We start from the raw sequence: 25144 nt of genomic DNA, 5'->3' as shown, positions 1-25144 counted from the left end.
CTATTAAATCATCTTGGTTGTGGCTTATAATTCTTTGCAAACGTTGGATTCAATTTGCTAAATTTTTTGAGGATTTTTGTATAGGCATACCTCATTTTCTTGTGTTTCACTTTACTGCGCTTCCCACATGCTGCATGTTTTACAAATTGAAGGTTCGTGGCAACCCTTTGTTGAGCAAGTGTATCAGTTATTTTCCCAACAGCATTCGTTCACTTCGTGTCTGTATCATATCTTGATAATTCTCACAGTCTTTCAAACTTTTCCATTATTGTATTTGTTTTGGTGATGTTTGATGTTACTATTGTAATTGTTTTTCTGTTTTGTATTTTTAAATGATGTACATTTTTTTAAGACATATGCCATAACTTTTACATGCACTGTGAAGCCAAAAAATTTGTGACTCACTTTATTGAGATCTTTTCTTTATTAGCAGTGGTCTGGAATTGAATCTGCAATATCTCCAAGGCATGACTATATCTTTGGTTCATGAGATATTGGTCTTCTTGTAATGTTTGTCTGGTTTTGGTATTAGGGTAATGATGGCTTCACAGAATGATATGCTTCTATTTTCTGGAAGAGATTGTAGAAAAATTGTATCATTTCTCTCAAATATTTGGTAGAATTCACCAGTGAAACCACCTTGGCCTGATGCTGTTTTGGAAGGTTAGTAATTATTGATTTAATAGATACAGTCCTATTCAGAGTATCCATTTCTTCTTGTGTGTATTTTAGTAGCTTCTGTCTCTCACAAAATTGGTCCATTTCATCTAAGTCATTAAATTTGTAGACAGATAGATGCTCATAATATTCCTTTACTATCCTTTTCATATTAATGAGATCAGTAGCAATGACCACTCTCATTGAGTGGTCCTGTGTCCCTGGGCTGTAACCTTTACAAGTGCTTCTCAGCGTTTTTTCTCCCTTAGATGAGACTTGAAGGCTAAAATGGACAGGAGTTAGGTAATTACCTTTCCTCCAAGCCTGATAAGGCTTCAGTTTTTTCCTTGTCTGATAGGACTTTGTTATGGAGAATGTTCTGGGCTTATTTCAAAAGGGTTATTTTCCCTCTCCTCCAGGCCAAACATGGGGAAGTTTCCTCTGTGAGAACCTGGTGGGGCTCCCAGAGGTAAAACTCAGTAAAGTGTAAAAGCACGATGGTTCCCAGAAGTTTATAACTCTCAAGCTAGTTCACACAGCCGCTCACAATTACCAAAGTTATTATTTAAGGCTTCCCACCATGCTTTTGCTGCAGGTAGGTTGATCTATATTTTCTGTATTCATTTGTCTCTCCTGTTTTTGAGGTGGTGGTTAGTCCTGTGACCTCAATTCTCCAAAGGATCTAAAAAAGCCATTGATTTTTCAGTTTGTTCAGTTTTTTCTTGTTGTGACTGTAGAAGAGACAGCTTCCAAGCTTTACATGTCGAAGCTGAAACTGAAAAGCTCATGTATCTTGTCTTAAAATTTGAATTTTGCACCATGTGTTTATATAATCTATTCCTATCCCCCACCCCTTCCCCAAATAGAGAATCTCACAGTTGTTAAAATTAAGGTGCTACTATTGTCCACAGAATGAAACAGATCCAAAAAGAACATAAATACATTTGATTAATATGTAATCACTGAACTAACCTTACAAAGAAACACAGCCCCTGGAAATATTAGCAGAATGATCAGAAGTTCAGTACCCACGCAGGCATCATAGCAAATGAGACATTTGACTACTTGGATCCATCCACAACATCAATACCTCGAGTCTCTGAGATCAGCAGCTCAAAGATAGCAGCAATTCAAGTCATGGCTTCAATCAGTCTAACCTCAAGGGTATTTGCGTGAAATGCCACTCAGACTAAATGGTTCAGGGTGACCTTGCTTATTCTCTTGGTATTTTTACACAGCCAGTTTCAAACATCTCTTACCACGTTACAGTATCTCTCCTCTTGATTCTATATAGATTTCCAATATTCTTTAACCCTTCCTTGATATTACAACTAAAGTCTTATATTTTCATTATCTCTGTAAACACAAATGTATAAATCTTTACTTTGGAATACATGGCCCTAAACATTTTTGGACTTTTTGAAAGAGGAGAACATGAAAATGACATTTCTAAATAGAAATATTAACAGAGAAGAAGCAAACTCTATATTAAGTGGAAAATCAATGAGGCTGTTACAAATATGTGCCTTAAGTAGCCAAGTATCTTTTTAAAGTTGTTTGCTTTTAGCGCCCATAAATCTACCAAAAGAGCTAGGAATATAACAGGATCCAAATCCTAGACATATTGTTTTGTGATTAGTTTGGCAAACTTTTCTCAACTGTGTCTTTCCCTCATACTCTCTTCCAGGAAATAAAATAACAATGTGCAACTTCATAATAAATTTTGTAAATATGTTCGTCAGTTGGAGAAGGCTATGACACCCAAGAGAAGGCTGATTTAAAGTATGAAGGATAATTCTTTCTAAGAGAAAAATGCTTACTTAACACTGTTCATAGAAGTAAATTAATTAGGAAAGCAAGTAGACTAACTTTAGTCAATAAAATGTTACCCCTAGGCGTAGACAAGAATACTTTGAATTGATTTAACTCCTAGTACTAACCTCACCACCCTGCACTACTTTTGAAAATGCAGAATCTCTACCATTAATTTTACTTTCTATAATTGGCTATAGGTTTGCAGAGAAGTAAAGAAACCATGGACAAAGGAAATAAAGGTTTCTATTCCATTCTTCCAAAAGGGTTTAGATAAACACTCATTGAGAAACTACTAAAAGCCACGCCCTTTATTTTTGTTTTTTTAAAAATATAACAATACTATGAAGTATGTATTATCCTCATTTTATTGATGAAACTTTCTTTACATAGAGCCAAAAGTTAAATTTAGATGTGGTTATAAAACTCATGTGTTGAAACGTGGTTTTAAAAAGTTAAATATATTTTAAAATTTTAGAATGTAAATAAACAAATTCAAACAATTTCATTAGTCAGAGGCAACCACTTCATCATTTATAATATGTATATGTACACATATTTATATGCACCTAAAGATATACATATATTTATATCCTAAAGATAGGCAGATAAATGAATCCTTGTTTACAAATTGTTTGGTTTCCTGCTTTTTGCACTTGACACAACAGGAATCTCTTTCCATGTACTTATACATTTCAATCTTTTTTTTTGAAAGGCAACACATTATTCTATTGAATGAATGTACTTTACTCCTCTAACTGTATACATGGATTGCTTCCAATTTTGTGCCACAATAAACAGTGCTGTAATGAATATTACTGTACCTAAATCTTAGTGCACAGCCTTATTTCCTTAAGATAAATTCCCAGAAGTGAAATTGCCCATAATACATGTTTTTTTAATCACATATCAGTTTGTGTTTGAATCATGGGGTCTTTTTTCTGAAAATGCAATATAAAGTTTAAATATCTTTGTGAAACACATGAGGCCTGGGCTCACTGTTCTTTAAGAATCCAGAGCTCTAACATGCTGATTAACTGTGTGCTTTATATAAATTAGTTTGTAGTAGTTAATACGAGTCTTTACTTTTGGGTAAAGAAAAACCCTGCTTAACTGAACATGAACAGTGTTGTCTTTTCTAAGGGCTGATCATAAGCCTTTTTATTTGAAGTTTGTGAAAAGAATAAGGCTACTCTAATATGTTGTTATCTTTTGGCTCTTTGAAATAAGTGAGGTGAAATATAACTCTTGGAATAAGAGTGTAGATTATGTTAACAGAGAGGCAGAATCATTTTCACTACTAAATCCCTGCCAAATGCTCAGCTACTTAGTGAAAAATTAGTTTCTAATAACATAATGAAACTGTAACTCAACCTACTTTGACTTTGAAAATGTCATTCTCTCATTCAGCACTGGCTAGACTTTACATAAAAAACCCTCTGTGGTATCCAAATTAGAAGGGAAGAGATAAAATTGTCATTATATGCAGATGACATGATACTATATACAGAAAACCCTAAAGACTCCACACAAAAACTAGAACTGATAAACATATTCAGCAAGGTAACAGGATACAAGATTAACATACATAAATCTGTTGCGTTTCTTTGCACTAAAGAAGTCTGGCCAAGGAGGTGAAAGACTTATATGCTGAGAACTATACATTGATAAAGGAAACTGAAGATGATTTAAAGAAATGGAAAGATATCCCATGCTCTTGGATTGGAAGAATTAGTATCTTTAAAATGGCTATACTACCCAAAGCAATCTAGATTTAATGAAATCCCTATCAAACTACCTATAACGTTTTTCACAGAACTAGAATAACCCTAAAATTTATATGGAATCACAAAAGACCCAGAATTGCCAAAGTAAACCTGAGGAAAAAGAATAAAGCTGGAGGCATAACCCTCCCAGCCTTCAAACAACACTACAAAGTTACAATAATCAAAAGTGTGGTATTGGCACAAACACAGACACGGATCAGTGCAACAGAATAGAAAGTCCAGAAATAAACCCACACACCTATGGTCAATTAATCTTTTGAAAGAGGAGGCAAGAATATACAATGGGGAAAAGACAAGTCTCTTCAGTAAGTGGTGTTGGGAAAATTGGACAGCTGCATGTAAATCAATAAAGTTAGAACACACCCTCACACCATACACAAAAATAAACTCATAATGGCTTAAAGGCTTAAATATAAGATAGGACACCACAAAACTCCTAGAAGAGAACATAGGCAAAACATTCTCTGACATAAACTGTAGCAATGTTTTCTTAGCTCAGTCTTGTAAGGCAAAAGAAATAAAACCGAAAATAAACAAATGGGACCTAGTAAAACTCATAAGCTTTGCACAGCAAAGGAAACCATGAACAAAACAAAAAAAAACAACTCACAGAATGGGAGAAAATATTTGCAAATGATGTGACCAAACAAGGGCTTAATTTCCAAACTATACAAACAGCTCATACAACTCAATAACAAAAAACCCAAACAATCCAATCAAAAAATAGGCAGAAGAGCTAAATGGGCATTTCTCTAAAGTAGACATAAAGATAGCTAACAGGCACATGAAAAGATGCTCAACATCACTAATTATCAGAGAAATGCAAATCAAAACTACGAGCCATCACCTCACACTGGTCAGAATGGCCATCATTAAAAAGTCCACAAAAAATAAATGCCGGAGAGGGTGTGAAGAAAAAGGAACCCTCCTACACTGTTGGTGGGAATGTAAATTGGTGCAGCCACTATGGAGAACAGTATGGAGGTTCCTTAAAGAACTAAAAATAGTTACCCTATGATCTAGCAATCTCCCCCTGGACATATATCCAGAGAAAACTCTAATTTGAAAAGATACATGCATCCCAATGTTTTACAATAGCCAAGCAACCTAAATGTCCTTTGACAGATGAATGGATAAAGAAAATGTGGTACACACACACATACACACAATGGAATACTACTCAGCCATAAAAAGTAAATAAATAATGCCATTTACAGCAACATGGATGGCCTAGAGATGATCATACTAAGTGAAGTCAGTAAGAGAAAGACAAATATATGATATCATATATGGAATCTAAAATATGATACAAACGGACTTATTTACAAAACAGTAACAGACTTACAAACATAGAAAAACTATGGTTACCAAAGGGGAAGGTGGGGAGGGATAAATTAGGAGTTTGGGATTAACAGATACAAACCACTATATATAAACTAGATAAACAAGGTCCTACTGTATAACATAGGGAACTATATTCAGTATCTTGTAATAACCTATAATGCAAAAGAATCTGAAAAATATATATAACTAAATCATTTTGCTGTACACCAGAAACTAATACAACATTGTAAATCAACTATACTTCAAGAATATAAATTTTTTAAAAAACCAAAAAAAAAAAAAAAAGCATATAAATGCTGGGTCCTTGGGGAATTAGATAACGAAAAAGGTGCATTTAGTTGGGAGGAAAGATACTTCTTTTCACATTTAGTTTCTTTATGAAGGGCTATTTGTGGCTCAATGTGCAAAAAAGCTGGGTTCTGAGAATTAAGGTACTTCTTCATTCATGATGATAATTGTTTTCTCTAGGGTATTTTTGAAATGCTTAGATAAACACAAGCATAAACAAAATAGGCCTCTTTGTATGACAGGAGGACAGTCAATTAGCTACAAAATGCTAAGCAGAGTAAGACTGTATAAGACTTCAAAGTAAATTGCAGATTCAAAGGAACCCTTTTTTTTTTTTAGTTAAGAAGTGGATTTATTTAGAAACTCACTCCACAGAGTGTGGACCCTCTCAGGTGAGAAAGGCACCAGGGTATGGGGTTGTCAGTTTTTATAGGAGCGGGTAATTTCATAGGCTAATGAGTGGGAGGAGTATTCTATTTTAGGAAGGGACAGGGATTTCCAGGAATTGGGCCACCACCCACTTTTTGATCCTTATGGTCAGTCTTGGAACTGTCATGGCGCCTGTGGGTGTGTCATTTAGCTTGCTGATGTGAGTGTATACTGAGGTTCAAGGTCTAGTGGAAGTCTACTTGTCTGCCATCTTGGATCCATTTGGTTCTAATCAGTTTGTGTCCTTGGGCTGTGTCATTCTTTCAAAAGTTGTGCCCTGCCTCCTCCCCTCCTATTTCATTCCCCACTCAGAGATTTTACTCCCATATTCTTATGGGAAGCAGAAGGGCGATGGTCTGTCTTCTGTAACTGCTTCAAGGCTGAGTAGGAGCATTGACCCTGCCTGTCAGGGAGTAAAAATCTCTGGATGCCTGATCTAGGGGCCCCAGGGGCAGGAAACCTCCTTGTTTTAAGTTGGTATAGTCTGGAATCCTCGCATAGCTATCATCTTGGTGTGGAAAAACTGTTTCTGTAGCCTTTCTATGAATCTCTTGATGATGAAGCACTTTTTGTAACAGCTTCAGAGTACAAAAATATCTATGAATGACAAAAGACTTAAAAGCCATGGTAAAACATCTGATTACAGTGTAATCGATAAAGAAACATGGTTACAATAACCAGAATTATGACTGATTACATTTAACATACCAAATAATCCTAGTTAAATATTTCTCTTTAACACACCTCAGGGGCCCTCTAAAGTACCCCAAAGTTAGCTGGAAATCAAAAGAAACAATTAAAATTTGGTATTTGGGAAGTTTTTCAAAAAGTTTTAAAACACTTAGTCAAATAGGATCATAGGTCACTGTGAGACAATACTTATTTCTTAACCAAAGTTACAAAAGAGCTCAAAAGCAAATACAAGTCACTTAAAGTCAAAGAAACTCACATAATCTGTTGTCAAAAGAAGCATTTCAAGAATACTTCGGAGGGAGAAACCAAATCCAGTCTTGTTCTAGCCCATTCCTAACAAAATCCATTTACCAACTAAATTCAAATCCAACCTTACAAAATCCTGATCATGCGTAACTCTTTTCAGTGTTTTTCATCCTTCACAACTTCTTTTACTAAAAACACGTATCTTACTTTTCTTAAGTTTTTTCACATTGAGTTACCTTTCCTGTTGACAAATTTGTAACAGATAGGATAAGGTCTTATTTGACCTCTAATAAACCTAGGTACAACAGAAGTATTATGTTTAACGTTGATGACTCTAGAAACATGTCTATATTAATCAAACCAACAAGCTTAAGCCACCTTCAATGCCAGATATCAGTTTCCAGATGACATGAACCTGAAAATTCATTCTGGCCAGATTGTTTTTTATTTCTGAGTACTTATATAAGCATTTAATTTTTTTTAATGCCAATTAAGTAGAGCTCTCTTATGAATTCATTTTTGGCAATATCATACACCTACAACACACATATAGATACATATGAACACACAACAAACACAGAGGCCTCATAGTTCCCATTCAAAATTTCAGCCCTCAGTCAGGTACAACATAAAAGTCATCAGTTACAAGGGGTTGGATTCAAATTGGGCTTCTAGCAGATGGAACAAATCAAGGTCACCTACCTGGATGGCTAAACCCTTTTTACTAGTGTTTACAGAAGACACTTAAGATTTCTATTTATCCTTGACAAGTCAAGTTCTAAATTACTTTACCATCTTTTTAAAATTTGCCTTTAAAAGGACGGCAGAGATAAGTGTTCCTGAGAAGACCAGATAGGACATGTGCATCTCAAAGAACCCATGCTTTTTAAATTTTTACAATGCTTCCTCTCAACTTATGGATTACAGAGGCATGCGATTTCAAGTACTTATCAGGCTCATTATCGGTATTATAAAAATAAAATAAACCATCTACCTTTTAAAGGCATAGGTCATATTTTTTTGTTCATCTTAATTATTTCTTTAAAATTTATTATTTTGAGTGTAAACTCAGTGAATGCTAAAAATATACAATCAGTTTCTTAACTCAAAATATTTATCATTACAGGTAACATGCATTTAATATTTTTTGGAGATCACTGAGAGAGCCAAGGCCAAGTGACTGAAACAAACAAAATCTTACAAACTAAAGAGCAATTGTCAAATTAGGGAGCTTGGGAAGGAAGATAACATCAAAAGGGCTCTATGGTTTAAAAAAATATTCAATATGCTTAACATACATATTATTTATTTTCGCAAATTACAGAAAGCAAACCTCAAAATTCTTGGCTTATGAGAATATGCAAACAAAAAAGTACATACTCTATTAATTGTAAAACTGTAAGCACTGTATTTTGTCAATGATGCAACAGATAATGCAGTTTAGACTGTTATGCCCAGTATATCATAGTATTAACAAAATGTTCAATAGTCTCCTATTAAAAAAGTAAAAGAAAATAACCACTTGGCAACCATCTGAGTAATAACTGATTCAAGCGAGAATCATCAATGGACACTAAAACTAGTAGGCAAAAGTTGGAAGAAACAGGATATGTGCAGTATCTTCCCACAAGTTACTTATTATTTCCAGAAGGAAAAATAGTAATGCTACATTGAAGGCACTACTTTGTGTGTCTTATTGTGTGCAGGTAGGTAAATATATTATGATGTTGAAAGCCAGAGTATTTCTATATACTTGTTTAAAGCAAAAACCACAACACTGTTTTGGGGGTCAATAATGTATATACTTATACATGTCAACCACAGAAATAAAGGATGAGGATAAGAGAATCCACATAGTGGTCAGGTCTCTACATTTTATGTTAAGTAGTACAATATTAACTCCAAGTGGACTGTGAAAGTTAAGGACTTACTTGTCAAAACAGGTAAAAAAGCAAGACCCAACTATATACTGTCTACAAGTCATGCATTTTATAAGACACAGATTAAAAGTTGATAAAAAAAAGATATACCAGGCCAACAGAAAGCATAAAAAGGCTATATTAATATCAAATAAAATAGATGTGAAGACAAAGATTACTAAAGATAAAGTGATACATTTCTTAATGATAAAAGGGTCAAATTAATCAGTAAGATATAACATTTAATTGCAAAGTTTCAACTGCTTTTATAAATAAAATTTTATCAGAACACAGCCATGCCCATTTATTTACATACTGTGGACGGCTACTTTCATGCTACAATTGCAGAGTTAAGTAGTTGTAAGAGAGACCGTATGTCTCACGAAACCTAAAATATTTACTACTTGGCCCTTTACAGAAAATGTGTGCTGATTTCTGCAAAGGAATTAAGTCATACACAGGACATGTGTTTTATCCAACAGTAGGCAAGTCAAAAGCAAAGCAGTAAATACGATTCATAACTATTTGAAAAGAGGAAAAGAAAAATATCAAAGTAAAATAGGGTTATGTATTTCAGTGACTATACCTTGATTAGAGGTACCTATAACATATAAGAATGAGGCTCAAGTAGAAGTTGAAATTCAGTTACATTTTCATTTAAGTAACAGTCCTAACTCAAGATAGAACCTCACTATATCCTTTACATAAATAACTAGTTTTTGCAACATATAATAAAGAAAACTAAAAGGGCACTAATCTGACAATTTTCCCCCAAAACACAGCATTAAGTTTTAATGAGCATTTTTTTTCTGCCCTGACATTAAATAGATGACAGTTTAGTATAACTCCAATCAGCCATGGAAACTCTATTTGTTCAAGTAGCAAGTTTAAACAGTATAAGGAAGTGTGTTAATGTACACTTGGATTCAAACTCTTTATAGAATTCATTTGTAAAACTCTTGACAATGGTAGTGACTCAAACTTGCTTAAAATAAAATTATTTACAAAAGAAGAAAAAATACACATATTTACACATGCACACTTGTTTTTCTGATCTGAGGTACACAGAACCAAAAAGCAAAAAAAAAAAAAAAATGTAGCCAACATACTAAGGTTAAGAAAAACAACACAACAGGAACAATATGAAGGATGCTATGAGAGACAGAAAGACTATGGAAAAAGAGAAGTGAAGACGGATGACAATTAGTACTCACCTTTGAAATATGGCTTTTCTTCTTCAGGGAGAAGAGAGAAACAGGTTAAAACTGCTGTATTAAAGAAAGGCTGAAAAACATATGGAGTCTCTGCCTATACTGGTCTTTAAGAATAGGCAAACTGAGTGGCTTAAACAAATGCATACTTGCAAGAATGGCTAGATCTGCACTGTCCAGTAGGATGGCAATTAAAGTTAAAATTAAATAAAATTAAAAATTCAATTATTCCACTGCACTAGACACATTTTAAGTGCTCAGCAGCCGCATGTGGCTAAAGGCTATGGTACTGGACAGTGTAGATACAGAACATTTCCATCACCACGAAAAGTTCAACTGGGCAGCCCTTGGCTAGGCTCAGTGTCTTGAGATGTCTAAACTGTAAAGTTAGCTTGATTTTCCCTAGAACTCTTTGGTTCATTTATGTATTTATTTTATAGAATTTTTTGGTTTTTATCTTACAGGGCCTTTTGTTCTTCAGTCATATCTATCCATTTCAACATTTTTTTTCATATTAAATTGAAAATGCATGCAGTTTCAAAAAGAAACAGAATGTACCCCTTATGGAAAGAGTAGCAATTTAAAATGTGTCACACAACACAATGCTTTTTAAAAAATTTGCAGAACTGTACGAAATGTATACGAATATACAGAACTATTAGTCTGATAATATTTAATGTAATTAGTGAATTATAAAAATATATTTTCTAAATATAAATTCAGATATACTATGGTTGAAAAATAGAAGTAAATCTAAGTTACCTAAGTCAAACAGAGATAAAAATAGTGAAGAAAATACCAAGTAAAATCAGTGGTTGTAATAGCATAGCAATAAAATCAACCAAAATTTTTAATATTAAAAACTCTTCTTAAACTCTTCTTAGAACATTTGATTCAAATGAAGAGTACTGAAAAATTCCCTTGTATCAAAGAAATACATAAATAAGGACATTTAAGTCATGCTTTAAAATTAAACAGCCTAATTAAAAACTATGTAAATGAAAGACAATATATCAAATGAAATTCACATCAGAATTAACAACAAATAATAAATTTCTGAATATGTGGCAAAGGTAGAATCCAAGTTATCTGTATGTAAATCATAAGAAATTCATAAATATTGATAATTGTGTAAGTTACTACAGTTTTTTATGTGACAAACAATATAGTCACAATATATCAGCTATTTTCTAACTTTTATACATTATTTCTGCAAATATTCACTGCATGTTTAAAAAATTTAGAACTTATACCATGTATCTTACTACATTTTCAATGCAGTAATAAAGTTATTTTAGATTCATTGAGTGGGGATGAAGGAGGAATCAGATGAAAGTGATCAAAAGGTACACATTTCCAGTTACAAGACAAAGTACTAGAGATGTACAACATGATAAAGATAATTAACACTGCTTTCTTTACCTCATATATGAAAGTTGTTAAGGGAATAAATCCTAAGAGTTCTCATCACAAGGGAAAAAAACTTTTTTTCTATTTCTTTGATGTTGTTTCTATCAGATGATGGATGTACACTAAACCTACTGTGGTCACCATTCCATAATGTATGTAAGTCAAATTATTATGTTGTATACCTTAAACTCATACAGTACTGTGTGTCAATCATATCTCAAAAAAAGTAGAAGGAAAAATAAATTCACTGACATCTGATTTTAAAAATCTAATCACAAATGAGAATAAATTAAACAAGCAGAAGAGAGTGGAAAGCAACTAAGGAAAAAGAAAACACCTTAGAAAAAACAATAATGGAGGCTAAGAAGAATATTCTGAAGTAAAAACCAAAGAAAGCTTTAAGCAATAAAATCCAGAAACAAGAAGTAAAACTTTAAGACCAAATAAAAACATGTATCAGATCAGGTTCTTTACTAAATTAATAATTAGATAATAATTTGCTCTTGTTTTGGAGTCACAAATTACCTTTCTTACCCCACCTTCCCAGTAGATAAATACATAATATCTATATACTGAGATTCACAGTTTCTGGACTTATTTTCCCACCACTTAAACTGTGGATCATTGCTATCATATGAGAGTGTTTGTTCAACTCCTCTTGCTGAAGCTTCACCAGGGACTCTTTCTCTTCCAAACGACCTTCTAACTGAGCCTTCTGAACTTCTAGGGAGGAAGCCTAAAAAAGGGGCATGGGGGAGAGAAATTGAAGGAAACAAAAAACTTAGCATGTTTTCACAGAAACATGCTCTAAGATGTCCTTAGTTTTTATTTGTAAGACAACCACATCAAAAGATACATTACGATATGTATTATATTTTAGTTAACAATTATATGGTAAGTTTAAGGTCAATAGTTGATAAACAATATAATACAAATTGGGGAGACACGTTCAATTTGTCTTTTTAAGTCAATGCTAGCAGTTGGGCTTTTGCAGAAAATACTACATATTATTATTTAGAATTACTATTAAGATAAACACATTAAGGCAGAACCAGGATATCTGTAAATGTGGCATTAAATTTTATGCCTCTTCTGTCACTTATTCTCTGTAGTTGTTCAGTCTTTTTATTCTTGGTCTGTTCTCATCTTCCTGATGGTAGATGGTCCAGAAAGCACTATTCATGGCTACCACACTCAAGCAATCATGATAATGTAGAAAGAGCAATGACCTTAGAATATATAAGTCTACTGTTTCACTTAGCTATGTGACTAACCCTGAGCAAGTAACTTAACCCAAGATTCCGTTTCATTTGTAGGATGAAAATATTTATTAATACTTGTATATTAATATATTTATTAAAGGAAGGAAGATTAAGAAAAACATTTCAAAGAGTCCTTTGTAAACTATTAAGTTCTAAACAAATACGAACTACGATTATTATTATCACCATACCTATAAGTAGAGAGATGCAGCTATATACATATATACAGGTAGCTACCTGTATGTGACATTAAGAACTGGGAACCCCTTTCTGTATCCTTTGCCCCCTTTAAAGCAGCAAGTGCTGTAACACAGTATACATTTAATTAATGTGTAATAATTTTAGGAAATACAAGTTTTCACACTGTGAGAGCCCTCATAACAAACAATTGTCAAATCACTTTGAGATTCTAATATTATCTTCTAAGCAAAATTACTAAAGAAACAGAACATTAATTTATCCAAATTCACCTTTTTCACAAAATAAGACTTTTTCATTTTACTACAAATGAGAATGCAACAGATTCTTACCTTAATGCTCAATTCTTTTCTTATTTGATCTGTTCTATTTAATTCTTTTCTAAGGACACCAATGGCTTCTTCTTTATCTTCCGTTTCTCTTTGTAAGACTTCAATCTTTTCTTCTTGTACTTTTATTTTTTGTGCCAGGTCTTAAAAAAACAAACAAACAAACAGTCAGCTTTGTACTCAAAGGTCCTATACTGACATTACCCTGAAAAGGTTTAGAAGCCATTATGTTATATAAGAACAAAAAAGAGACAACTAGAAAGAACATCTTGCTAGAAATAAAAGTTATACAGTACTTGATGAATAAAAAACACCATGAAACTCTTCTCCTATGCCAGTATTCTACAGAAAATGCCAAATCTCCATGTCTTTCCCTCTTCCTCTGTTCTAAACACAATATATAGTAATGAGAGGAAGGACAATCCTCAGAGTTAAGGGTTAGAAAAGAAAGGGCAAGAGAAAACTATGAAAAATTATATAGGTAGATGTCGGTGCTCTAAGTCAAGTGAGTTAGAACAAAAATGCTTTTGTGGATCATTTCAGAACTACTACCATTAAGAAGCTAGTAACTAAAAGTTACCTAGCACTGCCACCTGCTGTTACATTCTTTAAAACATTTTTATTTTTAAAAAGGGCAATCATTTCCTACAACTCCTAGATTTCAAAAAAATGTATTGCTTTTTCAATTTGATCAATCTAACTAAACTACTTTGTAAAATGTTATGGCAAGAAAAGGAGAGCTGTTTAAGATGTGATTTAAGGTTTAAAAAAATGAGAGAAGTAGAAAATAATGAAACAGCAAACAAAAAACCACTCATGCTTTGATTTTCTTCCAACACAAGATATGTTAAAATATAGACAATTTGTTAAATAAGCTACTTACTTGCTAGCTTACATTCTCTGTCTACCAGTTGGTTCTGTACTTCTTTTCTCTGTTCTTCTTTCTCTATTAGATGGGCAATAGTTCTGAAGTTATAAAACAATACAGAAGAAAACATCAGTGAATCATATCATTTCTTTTTCTCCCCAACAAGTATTTTAAGAGGAAATTCCAAAGAATGGTAATCACCCTTAACTTCTGCCAAATATGCACTTTATATCTATAATAAGTAATAATTCCGTTAATTTTATCTATAAAAAGCAATGTTCTATATACAGGGAATCATTTTGTTTTTGAAAAATCCAAAATAATTTGAATAAAGAACTAGAGATTTTACTTTTCATTTTGTTGCTTGAGTGACTCATTCAACTTTTTCACACTCTCAATTTGTTTATTTAGAGAATCACACGTGACCTGTAAATCTTTGTTCTTCTTCTCAGCAGTTTCATTCCTGAAAAGACAAGGAGATGAGGTGATATTTTTATGGAGGAACACATATGATGGAGAAAAGAAACTCAGGGTCTTCCTTACCATTTCTTCTGATCAAATTGCATATACTGCAGGGAAGAGGAGGAATGTTGCATGAACAAACGGGACATAAACAGAGTTAGTTTAACTCTAAAAGATAATAAAGATATGTTTTGGCTGACTGAGGAGGTAAAAATTACTATGAAGTGGAAACATGTGGGGCTTTAACTTCATATTTACGGATAAAGTGCTTCATTTACAGACAACGTTGCATTACATAATTTGCTATAAAATACATGCCTCTATCTTTATAGTTAAGTCCAGAAACTGAAACAACTTCTATAAAGGATGACGTCTTCAAAAAAAATTAAACTTGCACCTTTCATCACTGGCCTCTTGGGCATAATATACGTTTAAGTAAAAATGTCAAATTAATGAATTAAGTAGTTGAGGATTCTTAATTTCTCTTGCCTCTATAGCTCTGCATCTTATAGTCCTGCTTATTTTTACCTGCAAGGTAACCACATAAAAGAATCCTTTCCAAAGTAATACTTTGACACCTAACTATCTTAAGCATAAAATGTTCTCTTCATGCCTCTAACTACAAAGACAAACAAACTGGTGGCACTGGCCAAATGTGGCCAGTAAAGTGTTTTACTTGTCCCACACAGAGTTTTTAAAATTCTGAATTTGAATACCTTTAGATATTCCTACCATTACAAATGACCTTCCCCAGCCAGCTTCATTTATTTGTTACTCACCTGGCCCCTCAAGGCTGGAGTTTTACTTCTGGGCCCACCCCTCAATCACTGTCTGGAACATAAGCAGGTCCTAGAAAGCCCATTTTCTCTTGGACCACTGCCTACTTTCTCTTATACCCTGACTTAACACAAATAGTCCACTTTATCGGGGCTGTCTCTAACAATCAGACTTCAGAAAAAATTGTTGGGGGAAAATATCCTGTTTAAAAATCACCTTGTCCTCACAAGTTTTCTAGATGCTGTACATTTTCCACCCTTCATTTTTATTGATGGGCAAATAAAATAAGCACACGGACCTTGCAAAGGTAAAAATTTCTACATCTCTACATTAATACCACAGAAAGAAGGACATTTTTTCAAATTTTAACCAGTCTTAAAGTATAAAGAAAAACAAGAAACAAGTTAACTAGAGTGTTTTTATTTTTATTGTTTGGTAGAAAGTACATAACTGTTCCTGGTCTTCCTTATAATTCATAAGTTTTAAAACTGGCTTAAAAGATAAAGTGTCGAGAGAGGGAAAAACGATCAATCTCACACTTTGTTAGTGGGTGGGCATATAAATTGGCATAGCCTTTTTGGAGGGAAATTTGGCAATCAAAAATTTAACAGCACTCACCCTTTAAACCAGCAGTTCAGCTATAAGAATTTATTCTGCAGATACAGTCATACATATAAGTAAACTACATTCAAGGACATCAAAGAGAAATACTGACTACAAATTAAGAGGTGAGTTAAACATGAACACCCAAATTTCTATGCTATTGGGCTGAATTATATGACAACTGTTAATATTCAACCACTTTTGATCTGCAGAAATGGCCAATTTATATGGTTCAACCTGATATGAATTGTGACAACTAAGGTCATTCAACAATTATTTATGGAGTGTCTAACCATATATCAAGCACTGTTCTAGGCCCTAGGGATTTCTCAGTGAACAAAATGGACAAAACTTATCCTTGAGGTGCTAACATCCCAGATGACTGATGACTCTATGAATAAGAAGTAGAGTCAACTGGAAAGAAAGAGAGACACCTGTATTGTTTCCAGCCATGATACTGAGTTTGAGTAAGCAATATTTCATTGCACTATGACATAAGTTCCTTGTTAACTACTTACCTTATAGCATCATCAGAATATATGAATGCTCAGAATTGGATTTTAGGGACACAGAAGAGAAATGCCATGTGTTCATTCTAGATTCTAACCTTACACAGAAACTTTTACTTTATTAATTTACCTCTGAAGAAGTTCCATGTAGGATTTTGTCAGTACTTCGTGTTCTTTAGCCACAGACTCTAACTTCCTATTATGTTGAAAGAGATGCTCAATATCACTCTGGGCTCTTTCTGATTCAACCTGCTGTGACTTCAGCAACACACCAAGCTCTTCATTTTTTCTCTCAACTTCTCTCAACATATTAGCAAGTGTCCGTGCCTAAAAGAAAATGGAATAGAGACTCTTCCACTATCATTTACATAATATGCTCAGTTTCTACAATTTAAAAGATTTGCCAAATAAACCTTATTGTCAATTTAATCATTAGGCCAGTCTAGAGGGGTAGAGGACAAGTTCTGCTCCCCAACATCAAGGGTGGAAGTGGGGTCATACAATTTTCACATGGTGTGAGAAGTACTATAAAGAGGGCAGCCAGCACAGGGAGGGAGGATCACCAGAAGTGTGGGAAGGAGAAGACCAGAGAAAGCTTCCTGGGAAATGGAGGTATTAAAACCAACATCTGAAGGATTATTAAAAGTTAGAGAAAGAGAGGAAAAGGTATTCCAGACACAGAAGAGCAAGTGCAAGGACAGAAAACAGAAGAGTAGGTCAAGTTTCAGAAACTGCAAAGCAATCTAATACGTCTGACTGCAGAGAATGCAGTAAGTTCTAAGGAATTTAAACTCTCTTCTGAGCTAAATGGTGAGACACTGAAGGATATTCAGCACAGGGGCAATGGAACCAGAGTACTGCCTCAGGGATGACTGTGGAGGAAGAAGGGAGGGTAGATCTAAATACAGAAGAAAGATGCCTTTGTATGTTGATGGTGGCTGAGAGGAAGGAAAGGTAGGAGGACTAATCAGAGGCTCTGCTGTGATTCATGTGAAAAATGAAAAGAATTTGATCTGTAGCAAACAGTGGTAAGAATAGAGACAATGAAAAAAAAAGTAGTTACTTAGAAGGTAGAATTCAACTGAACTTGGTAAATGACTAATTGTAGAAGGTAAACTGTGTGATTTCCAGGTTTCTTGTCTGGAAAACTCTTAAGAACATTAGAGGGAATACATAAGAAACAATACAGTTTTAAAAAGGGAGGGTGATGAGTTCAGTATTGGTTCTGCTGAGTTTGAAGTATTTGATGTATATTTAAATGGAGCTACACAGGAGACATTTAGTGCCTGAGAAAAAGGATCTGGGCTCAGCATATAAAATTGGGGGCATTAACATTCTGGTAATGACTGGAAACCATGAATCACCTAAATAAGGGAAAAGGGATTAGAACATAATCCTGGAAAACTCAACATTTAAGGAGTAGAAAAAAAGGATATAGGAAAAGAGTATCCATTAGGGTAGGAAAAAAAAATCAGAAGATAATTGTGTAACCAAAATTAAAGGGGAGACAGTTTCGAGACAGAGGGAGTACTAGTTAAATGCTAAGGACAATTTACTTCAATCAGAGTAATGAAAATAAAACTAATATTTTGTACGTTTTATTTACTACATTTATTTTTCTACTAATCAGATGTATCTTTATATTGTACACACTTCTGTCTCAGCTTGAGTTCTTTGACAGCGATATTGAGCAATCAGTCTATCAGCTTGTGCAAGGGCCAGAGCTTTTGCTTCCAAGAGATCTTGTAGCCTGCTTTCTTTGGACTGTAAGAAAACATACCATTAATCTTCATCATTTACTGGAAAACGTCTCTTAAAGCTTAACTGTTACACATAATTAAAATAAGCTTGTACTCACAGCTAATGTGCATAGTTTCATCTCATATACATCCATTATGTTAGATATTCTCACATCATTAATCTGATCCTTTACCTGGATTTTAATAGAATTAAAAAATCAGAAATTGTTAACGCTCAACAAAATAAAAAAATAAATGCCTAACGTGAGACTAAATCACTGAAACTTAATGTCATATCAGGCAGGTCACAACCATTTCACTAACCTGGCTATTGCAAAAGAAAATCTGGGTAATATCTGATACTCTCGGGGAAATTTAAAGTACATTCAAGTCGGGGGTGGCATGGGGCGGCGGGAGGCTGAGCTGGTTGGGGGGGGACTAAGGGAAGATGACAGCCATGTTAAAATGTGGGAATTTTATGACTGATTTTTTCCTCTTTCCAACTTTCCAGAACACTGCCACTTTTTATAGTAAAAGATAAGGTTTCAATGATCAAATCTGCATCTAAAGTTGTTTAGATAAATGTTATAAGAAGGGCTGATATTTAGTTGGTATGTTCCAGGCAGAATCCTACTTAAAATGGCTATTTATCACTCACCACAACTCCAGACTGAAGCTTCTCTATTAATTCCTCAATGTTCAATCCAGGAACTCTATCTTTCAAAAGTGGAGGAGTTATACATTTTATTGATGTTGGAAAACCATGATTTAATGATTGCAAAGGCATTCTTCTGGGCATATGTTCTGTTTCCTGTTGTCTATAGGTGTTGTTTGCTGCTATACTTTCTCCAAGTCTGAATGGGAATCAAAAAAAGAGAAATAATTATATAAAAATATAGCAAAAGGCAGAGTTGGTACAGAATTAGGGACTCAATGAGAATGGGTCTTTTGGGGAGTGCAAGTCTTCCAATATCTCTGAAATAATCTTGGAATCTATGATGAAGCAGGATTTGGGTAAATATCCTAAATTTACCAGAGGAAACTCTTTTCTACACACAACTCTTTATAATGACAACTCCACCTCTGGTTTGGAGGCATTAGAACTAGTTTCTGAGTGTGGATTGTTTGTAAAAATTAAATACAAAGTTACTGGTATTGGTAAGAACATCTTTCTAACCATGGGCAACATCACCTAGCCTTTACTTTTTCCTTTGCCCTTCCCCTTTCTCAGTCAGTATGTTCTCACCAACCTGACTTCCATTCTGCCCCTGCCATTTATCCCATCTTGTTCCTGCCTCGGGGCCTTTGTACAAGTTGTTCCTTTACCTAGAACACTCTTCCCACTAGATCTGCATAGCACTGGCTCCTTCTTATCATCAGATCTCAGTTCAGACTCACTTCCTCGGGCCCTCCACCCATAGTGACATGCTCATTATGAAACATTTTGTAAACCTCATGACAGAAGGTCCCCTAATTTACTGCAATATTCAAAATGCCTAGAAGAAGGCCTGGCACAAGCTGGCCCTCACCTTATTTAAACATTTGTTAAATGTTTAAATTCAACAAACACACTCCAAAACACCAACCTACACACCTACCTACCCACCCATCGAGTATATAAATGCACCTTATTAAACTAAGATAATGTAAACATAGGCATAAATGGACATAAATAAAACAGCATAAGTGGACATCTGAGATAGTGTCCAAAGAGAAAATTACACGACACAAGACAGGGAGGGATGGCAAAGATACAGTGAAATGACAGGAAGGCTGCACATACAGAGACACAGGGTGAAACTCCACCTTTCAGTGAAGCTGAAGCTTTCTACTCTGAAGCATGGGGGATTTTGCTTCATGTCAGATTACCACAGTTGAAGACGCAAGCTACCACAAAATAAAGCAGCCTCATAGACGTCTACCTTGTAACTTGAGAAGCTCTCTATTTATCCATTTAGTTGTTAAAAAATGATAAAATGAAAGGAATTTCAATTACATGGTCTCTAGGTCGTGTTTTCCACAGAATTAAATTATTAATTCTGAAAAATGAGTTTGCTCAGTCAGTTAACAGAAATAGCAGAGGTTGGCAAACTTTTTCTTAAAGGACAAGGTAGTTAAGTATTTTAGGTTTGAGGATCCACAGTCTTTGTTACAACTACCCAACCCTAACGTCGTAGCATAAATGTAGATGTAGACAATACAGATAGTATGAAAATGAATGGGTGTGGCTTTGTTCCAATAAAATTTTATTTATAAAAATAAGCTCCTGCCTGCTGTCTAGAGTTTACTGACACCTGGCATACAAGAATGTCTTACCACTTAACTGTCTCAGTTCATTCAAACCACTTTTGCAAATTCATTCATATAAACTACCTAAACTTATTAAAATTAAAGTAGAACCCTACTAGACATTTTGTCAACCACTTAGTTTACAGACAGCACCGAAAATCTGAATTTTTTTCAAACCTAATTGCAAATATTCTCTTAATGTTTAAAATAGATGAACACAGTAGATAATTCTGCCTGGCCATTATCCCACCTTCTGATAGTAACAGATTTTTTTCTTTAGGAATCCCTTTCTTGTTAAACGACCCAGATCTGGTCAATGAAAGCGATGCTTAGACTTATCACTCAAACGGTTGGGAAAGAAAAACTCTTTGTATGGAGAAACTAAACTGGTAGGATGTAAGCTTAGTACAGAAGCTACTATGTTAAAAAGAGGTATTGAGACAGAGAGGCGTAGCATCTGGATAATACATTTAATCACCTGGATGGATCTAGCTATTCCCTAAGTGGGTATACATCTGGCCTTTTGAATTGTGGGAATCAAATTTTTTTTAATCGAAAAACTTTTTTCACTTGAAAAATTACTATTACAATGAAGTCGTCAATTCACGAATTTTCCAATCTATCTATATTCAGGACTACTAAAAAAACATGGCAGGGTATTCCAGCACAAGAGATACACTGCAAATGATTATAACTCACACTAACGCAGGAAAATCTGGCAGTGGAGCAGCTTCCAATAATATTCCCAATCCAGACTGTACTTGTTCTCTACTGTCTGATGTTAAAGCAAAAGCCAAGGGAGTAATCAGGCGAGGATCCTAAGTAAATCAGAAACCAGAAAATAAAAGGCAGAAAGAATAAATAGTGTCAGGTCTTTAAGAGTAAGGTGAATAAATAGACCTAAATCATAAAATAATGCTAGGCAAATTCGTAAGTGTTTCTACCTGATGTTTGAATATATTTAATTAGTCTTTAACTTGTTATAACTGTCTATACAATCAATAGTAAGGTTGGCTTAAAAAAATCTGGCAAAGGTTTTGAATGCTTTATTGTGCCTATGAAAATCATGTCTTAAATACTTTGAGTAATTTAACTATCACCTACAACTGACTGATGTTTTCAGTTATTGTTTTATTTTTCTAGCTACCATTTAAAAGAAAAACTAGCTAGAAGAACAAATGGCTAATCATTTCCAAATTAAAGTAAAAAATAAAAGTAAAATTCAAATTAACTCAATAAAAAATTTTAATTTAGTGAATGTAACAATTATACTTTAAAGCGTAAGTCCTTCATGCCAGTAAATTTTACATTAGTACTAAGCCTCAAATCATCTATTCTGAAAAAAATTTTTATTGACATAAAATCAGAGAAAAATACTAAAATATAAATCCTTTATAATTATCAACATTTTAGAATGCTAAGTGTTTTACAGGTACTCAAGTATAATCTAATGCCACAGAACTATAAGAGATGGATTTTATCTCCAAAACCCTCATGGTAACCCTTCATAACTCCTCCCATCAACAGGGATCATTATTTCTACTTTGTAGTCAGAAAACTGGAGCTCAGAGAGGAGAAGTAACTTGCTCAAGTCTGCACTAAGAAATGGTGGAGTCAGCATCTGAAACCCCATCTCCTAAGCACTGTGCTCTCAAAGTGTATAAGTAGACCCTGCCTAAGGATCCAGTTTTGGATTCTACCCTGTCTATACAGGCACTGGAGACATCTGTGTTATTACAGTAACTTAATTCACACGTTTGTTAAATATCTGTTATAAGCCAAGTTTTGTGGATATCAAGGTAAACATCTAGAGCTCTTATTCAGCTACTATTATTGAAATCTGTAAGTTAACTATTTTCTGCACACCTCTCTAATTTTATTATCACTCACAATCAAGTCCATTTCTTCCAGGAGTCTCCCTCTTGTCTTAAAACTGTACCTCATCAACCCCAAACAAAAACAAACACCCCAGAACAAATACCACTCCCCCCTACCACAATGCCAATAGAAACAAATGAAGAAAACGGAAACATGACACCAAAAAGGAAAAGGCTGTGGAAGCACCGCTATCGTGAACATCCCATACTTTAGAGTCAGGAGCACTTATGTTTAATTCCTGTGAAACTACGTAAAATAACTGTGTAGTGAGAATATTATAGTTATGTAAGACAATTAACAATTTTTAAACTTCCTTCCAATGGACAGTTCTAAGAAAAACATTAATCTTCTAAAGATTAAGAATATTACAACAGAAACATATAATAGGAAACATTTATATATAAATCAACTTCAATATTTGAAGAGTTTAAACTCACCTGAAGGATTTTGTAGAAGCTTACTTCCATACCAGGAACCAACTGTTTAAGTTTGTTCATCAAATCAAGAGTTTTCAAAATTACATCAGCAGCAAGTTTGCTTTAAAAATAAGTCATATTTAACTTAGATAACTCAAAAATTGCTTAGCTTATTTCTGTCCATACATCTAAAGAAAATAAAAACCCAAAACCTTTGTTCTTAAACCTCAAGAAGATTAAGCATTGTTTAAGAGAAGAAAAAATATCAGAGACAAACATCCTTATAACCCAAGATCCAAAGAGAACAAACTGGCATTAACAGTTTAAGTTTAGAGAGTGTTTCTTTTTCTAATCTCAAATACCAACAAGCTTCAACTTTCTGCTTGAAATTACTAGCAGCAATGGCAACATGACTCATTTAATTCTTAGCCTTGTCACTAATATATTAACAATAGAGAGCAACCTTAGGCAATACAGAATATCTAATATTTACTGAATGAATTATACTAAGCTGTTTTTCTCAGCCTTGTAATTGAAAAGGAGTACAAAAAAGTAAAGAGATAATTCTTGTTCTTGAGGAATGTAATTATTGACAGTTTTGACATTTATGGAAATTGGAACAAATCAGCGTTCAGCATTTAGCAGGTCCTCAACAAAGACTTGTTAGATGGAGTTAATTTATGGGGGAGAAGAGGGATAAAATAATCTCATTACTATCAGTGAAAATCCACATTTAACCATAAGCCTTTACATGCTAAAGAAGAAGAGTTGTCTTTGTTATTAGAAACCTTCAGCAGTGATGGATTTCTTTGAAATAAAAACAATCCCTGTGTTTTCATGCTTTTTCACTTCAAAATATAAAGTTAAATGAATATAAAAATACTCAGGCAATGTCAAAAAGGAGAATCACAACAAATTAAAATAAGACAAACCTAAACAATGAAAAATAAATCACAGATATTAATACCTCTGTTCAGAAGCATGTTATCTATGAATTAAACGAATTTTTAAAAAAATCATCATGAAAATATTTTTGTTAATTCTCTGTTATACCTTGGCTTAACAGAACATACCCAAGGATGACCCTCCAAAAGGAATGAGAATCATTACATCTTTTTTTTTTTTTTTTTGCGGTACACGGGCCTCTCACTGCGGTGGCCTCTCCCGTTGCGGGGCACAGGCTCCAGACGCGCAGGCCCGGCGGCCATGGCCCACGGGCCCAGCCACCCCGCGGCACGCGGGATCCTCCTGGACCGGGGCACGAACCCGTGTCCCCTGCGTTGGCAGGCGGACTCTCAACCACTGTGCCACCAGGGAAGCCCACATCCTTTGATTTTTATTACCGTTTTGCCATTTGTATTTCATAAACTTACCACAGTTCAGAATCTGCTACCTTTGTTCCAAACCCCAGATCAATCTTGCCATATGTAAATTGTTGCTCTATCAGGGTGGTACATTTCATAGTCGTCAGAATTTTTGCAATATGCATTTTTAGAGAATCATCTCCACACAGAGGTAAGTTTTGTTAAGGAACACAAACAAAAAATTCTCAAAAAAACCCCTTATATTTTTATAGCTCTTTACAGCTTTTAGGATGATTTCATACAAATTATTCTTGTTCCTGCAATTTGGGGTAATTATTGTTACATTAGCTCAATGACAGATTAGGAAACTAGAGCTCAGAGCATTTAAGTGACTGACAAGTGGCAAGAGATGGGACTGACATCAAAAGTTTCTGACTCAAAGGTAAAACAGAGGAAGGATCTGCTTTTCTACTGGATGTTAGCTTTTTATTAACAGGTGTCACAACGGTTCAATAAATACTTGTTGAAATAAGGGAAGTTATTTTCTCATTTGTTATTCCTCACTTTCTCTTCCTGTACTGTAGTTAATTTGAATATCTATCATTTTAAAAGGGTTAAGTTTGGTACCATTCAATGAGAGAAGGCCTGAATATTTTACAGATAGTATCTCTAAGGTCAAGCAAAATAATCATGTGTTTTTACAGCAGTGGCTTT

At 34.2% G+C, this 25144-nt stretch overlaps 1 protein-coding gene across 2 annotated transcripts in view; it reads right to left on the bottom strand.

The window, feature by feature from the left end:
• Window positions 1–402: 402 nt before the first annotated feature.
• The window catches only part of CIP2A (cellular inhibitor of PP2A), a 39438-nt gene continuing 14696 nt past the window's right edge, over window positions 403–25144 (bottom strand). Inside the window, exons 11-21 of one of the 2 annotated variants that reach the window (XM_082624282.1) lie at window positions 24500–24641; window positions 23148–23247; window positions 21532–21650; window positions 19202–19397; window positions 18663–18737; window positions 18458–18568; window positions 16935–17131; window positions 14803–14916; window positions 14469–14551; window positions 13589–13728; window positions 403–570 (exon numbers count right to left, since the gene is read on the bottom strand). In XM_082624282.1, the coding sequence (XP_082480408.1) occupies window positions 529–570; window positions 13589–13728; window positions 14469–14551; window positions 14803–14916; window positions 16935–17131; window positions 18458–18568; window positions 18663–18737; window positions 19202–19397; window positions 21532–21650; window positions 23148–23247; window positions 24500–24641 (1319 nt within the window). In that variant the 3' untranslated portion in view covers window positions 403–528. Of the gene's footprint in view, window positions 571–12145; window positions 12533–13588; window positions 13729–14468; window positions 14552–14802; window positions 14917–16934; window positions 17132–18457; window positions 18569–18662; window positions 18738–19201; window positions 19398–21531; window positions 21651–23147; window positions 23248–24499; window positions 24642–25144 lie in introns of those variants that run through there. The other variant, XM_082624281.1, reaches the window with a different exon arrangement.

This window comes from Mesoplodon mirus (assembly GCF_964341445.2).
Source record: "Mesoplodon mirus genome assembly, chromosome: 6".
NCBI classification, from domain to species: domain Eukaryota; kingdom Metazoa; phylum Chordata; class Mammalia; order Artiodactyla; family Ziphiidae; genus Mesoplodon; species Mesoplodon mirus.
This window is presented reverse-complemented; position numbering and strand designations above follow the sequence as displayed.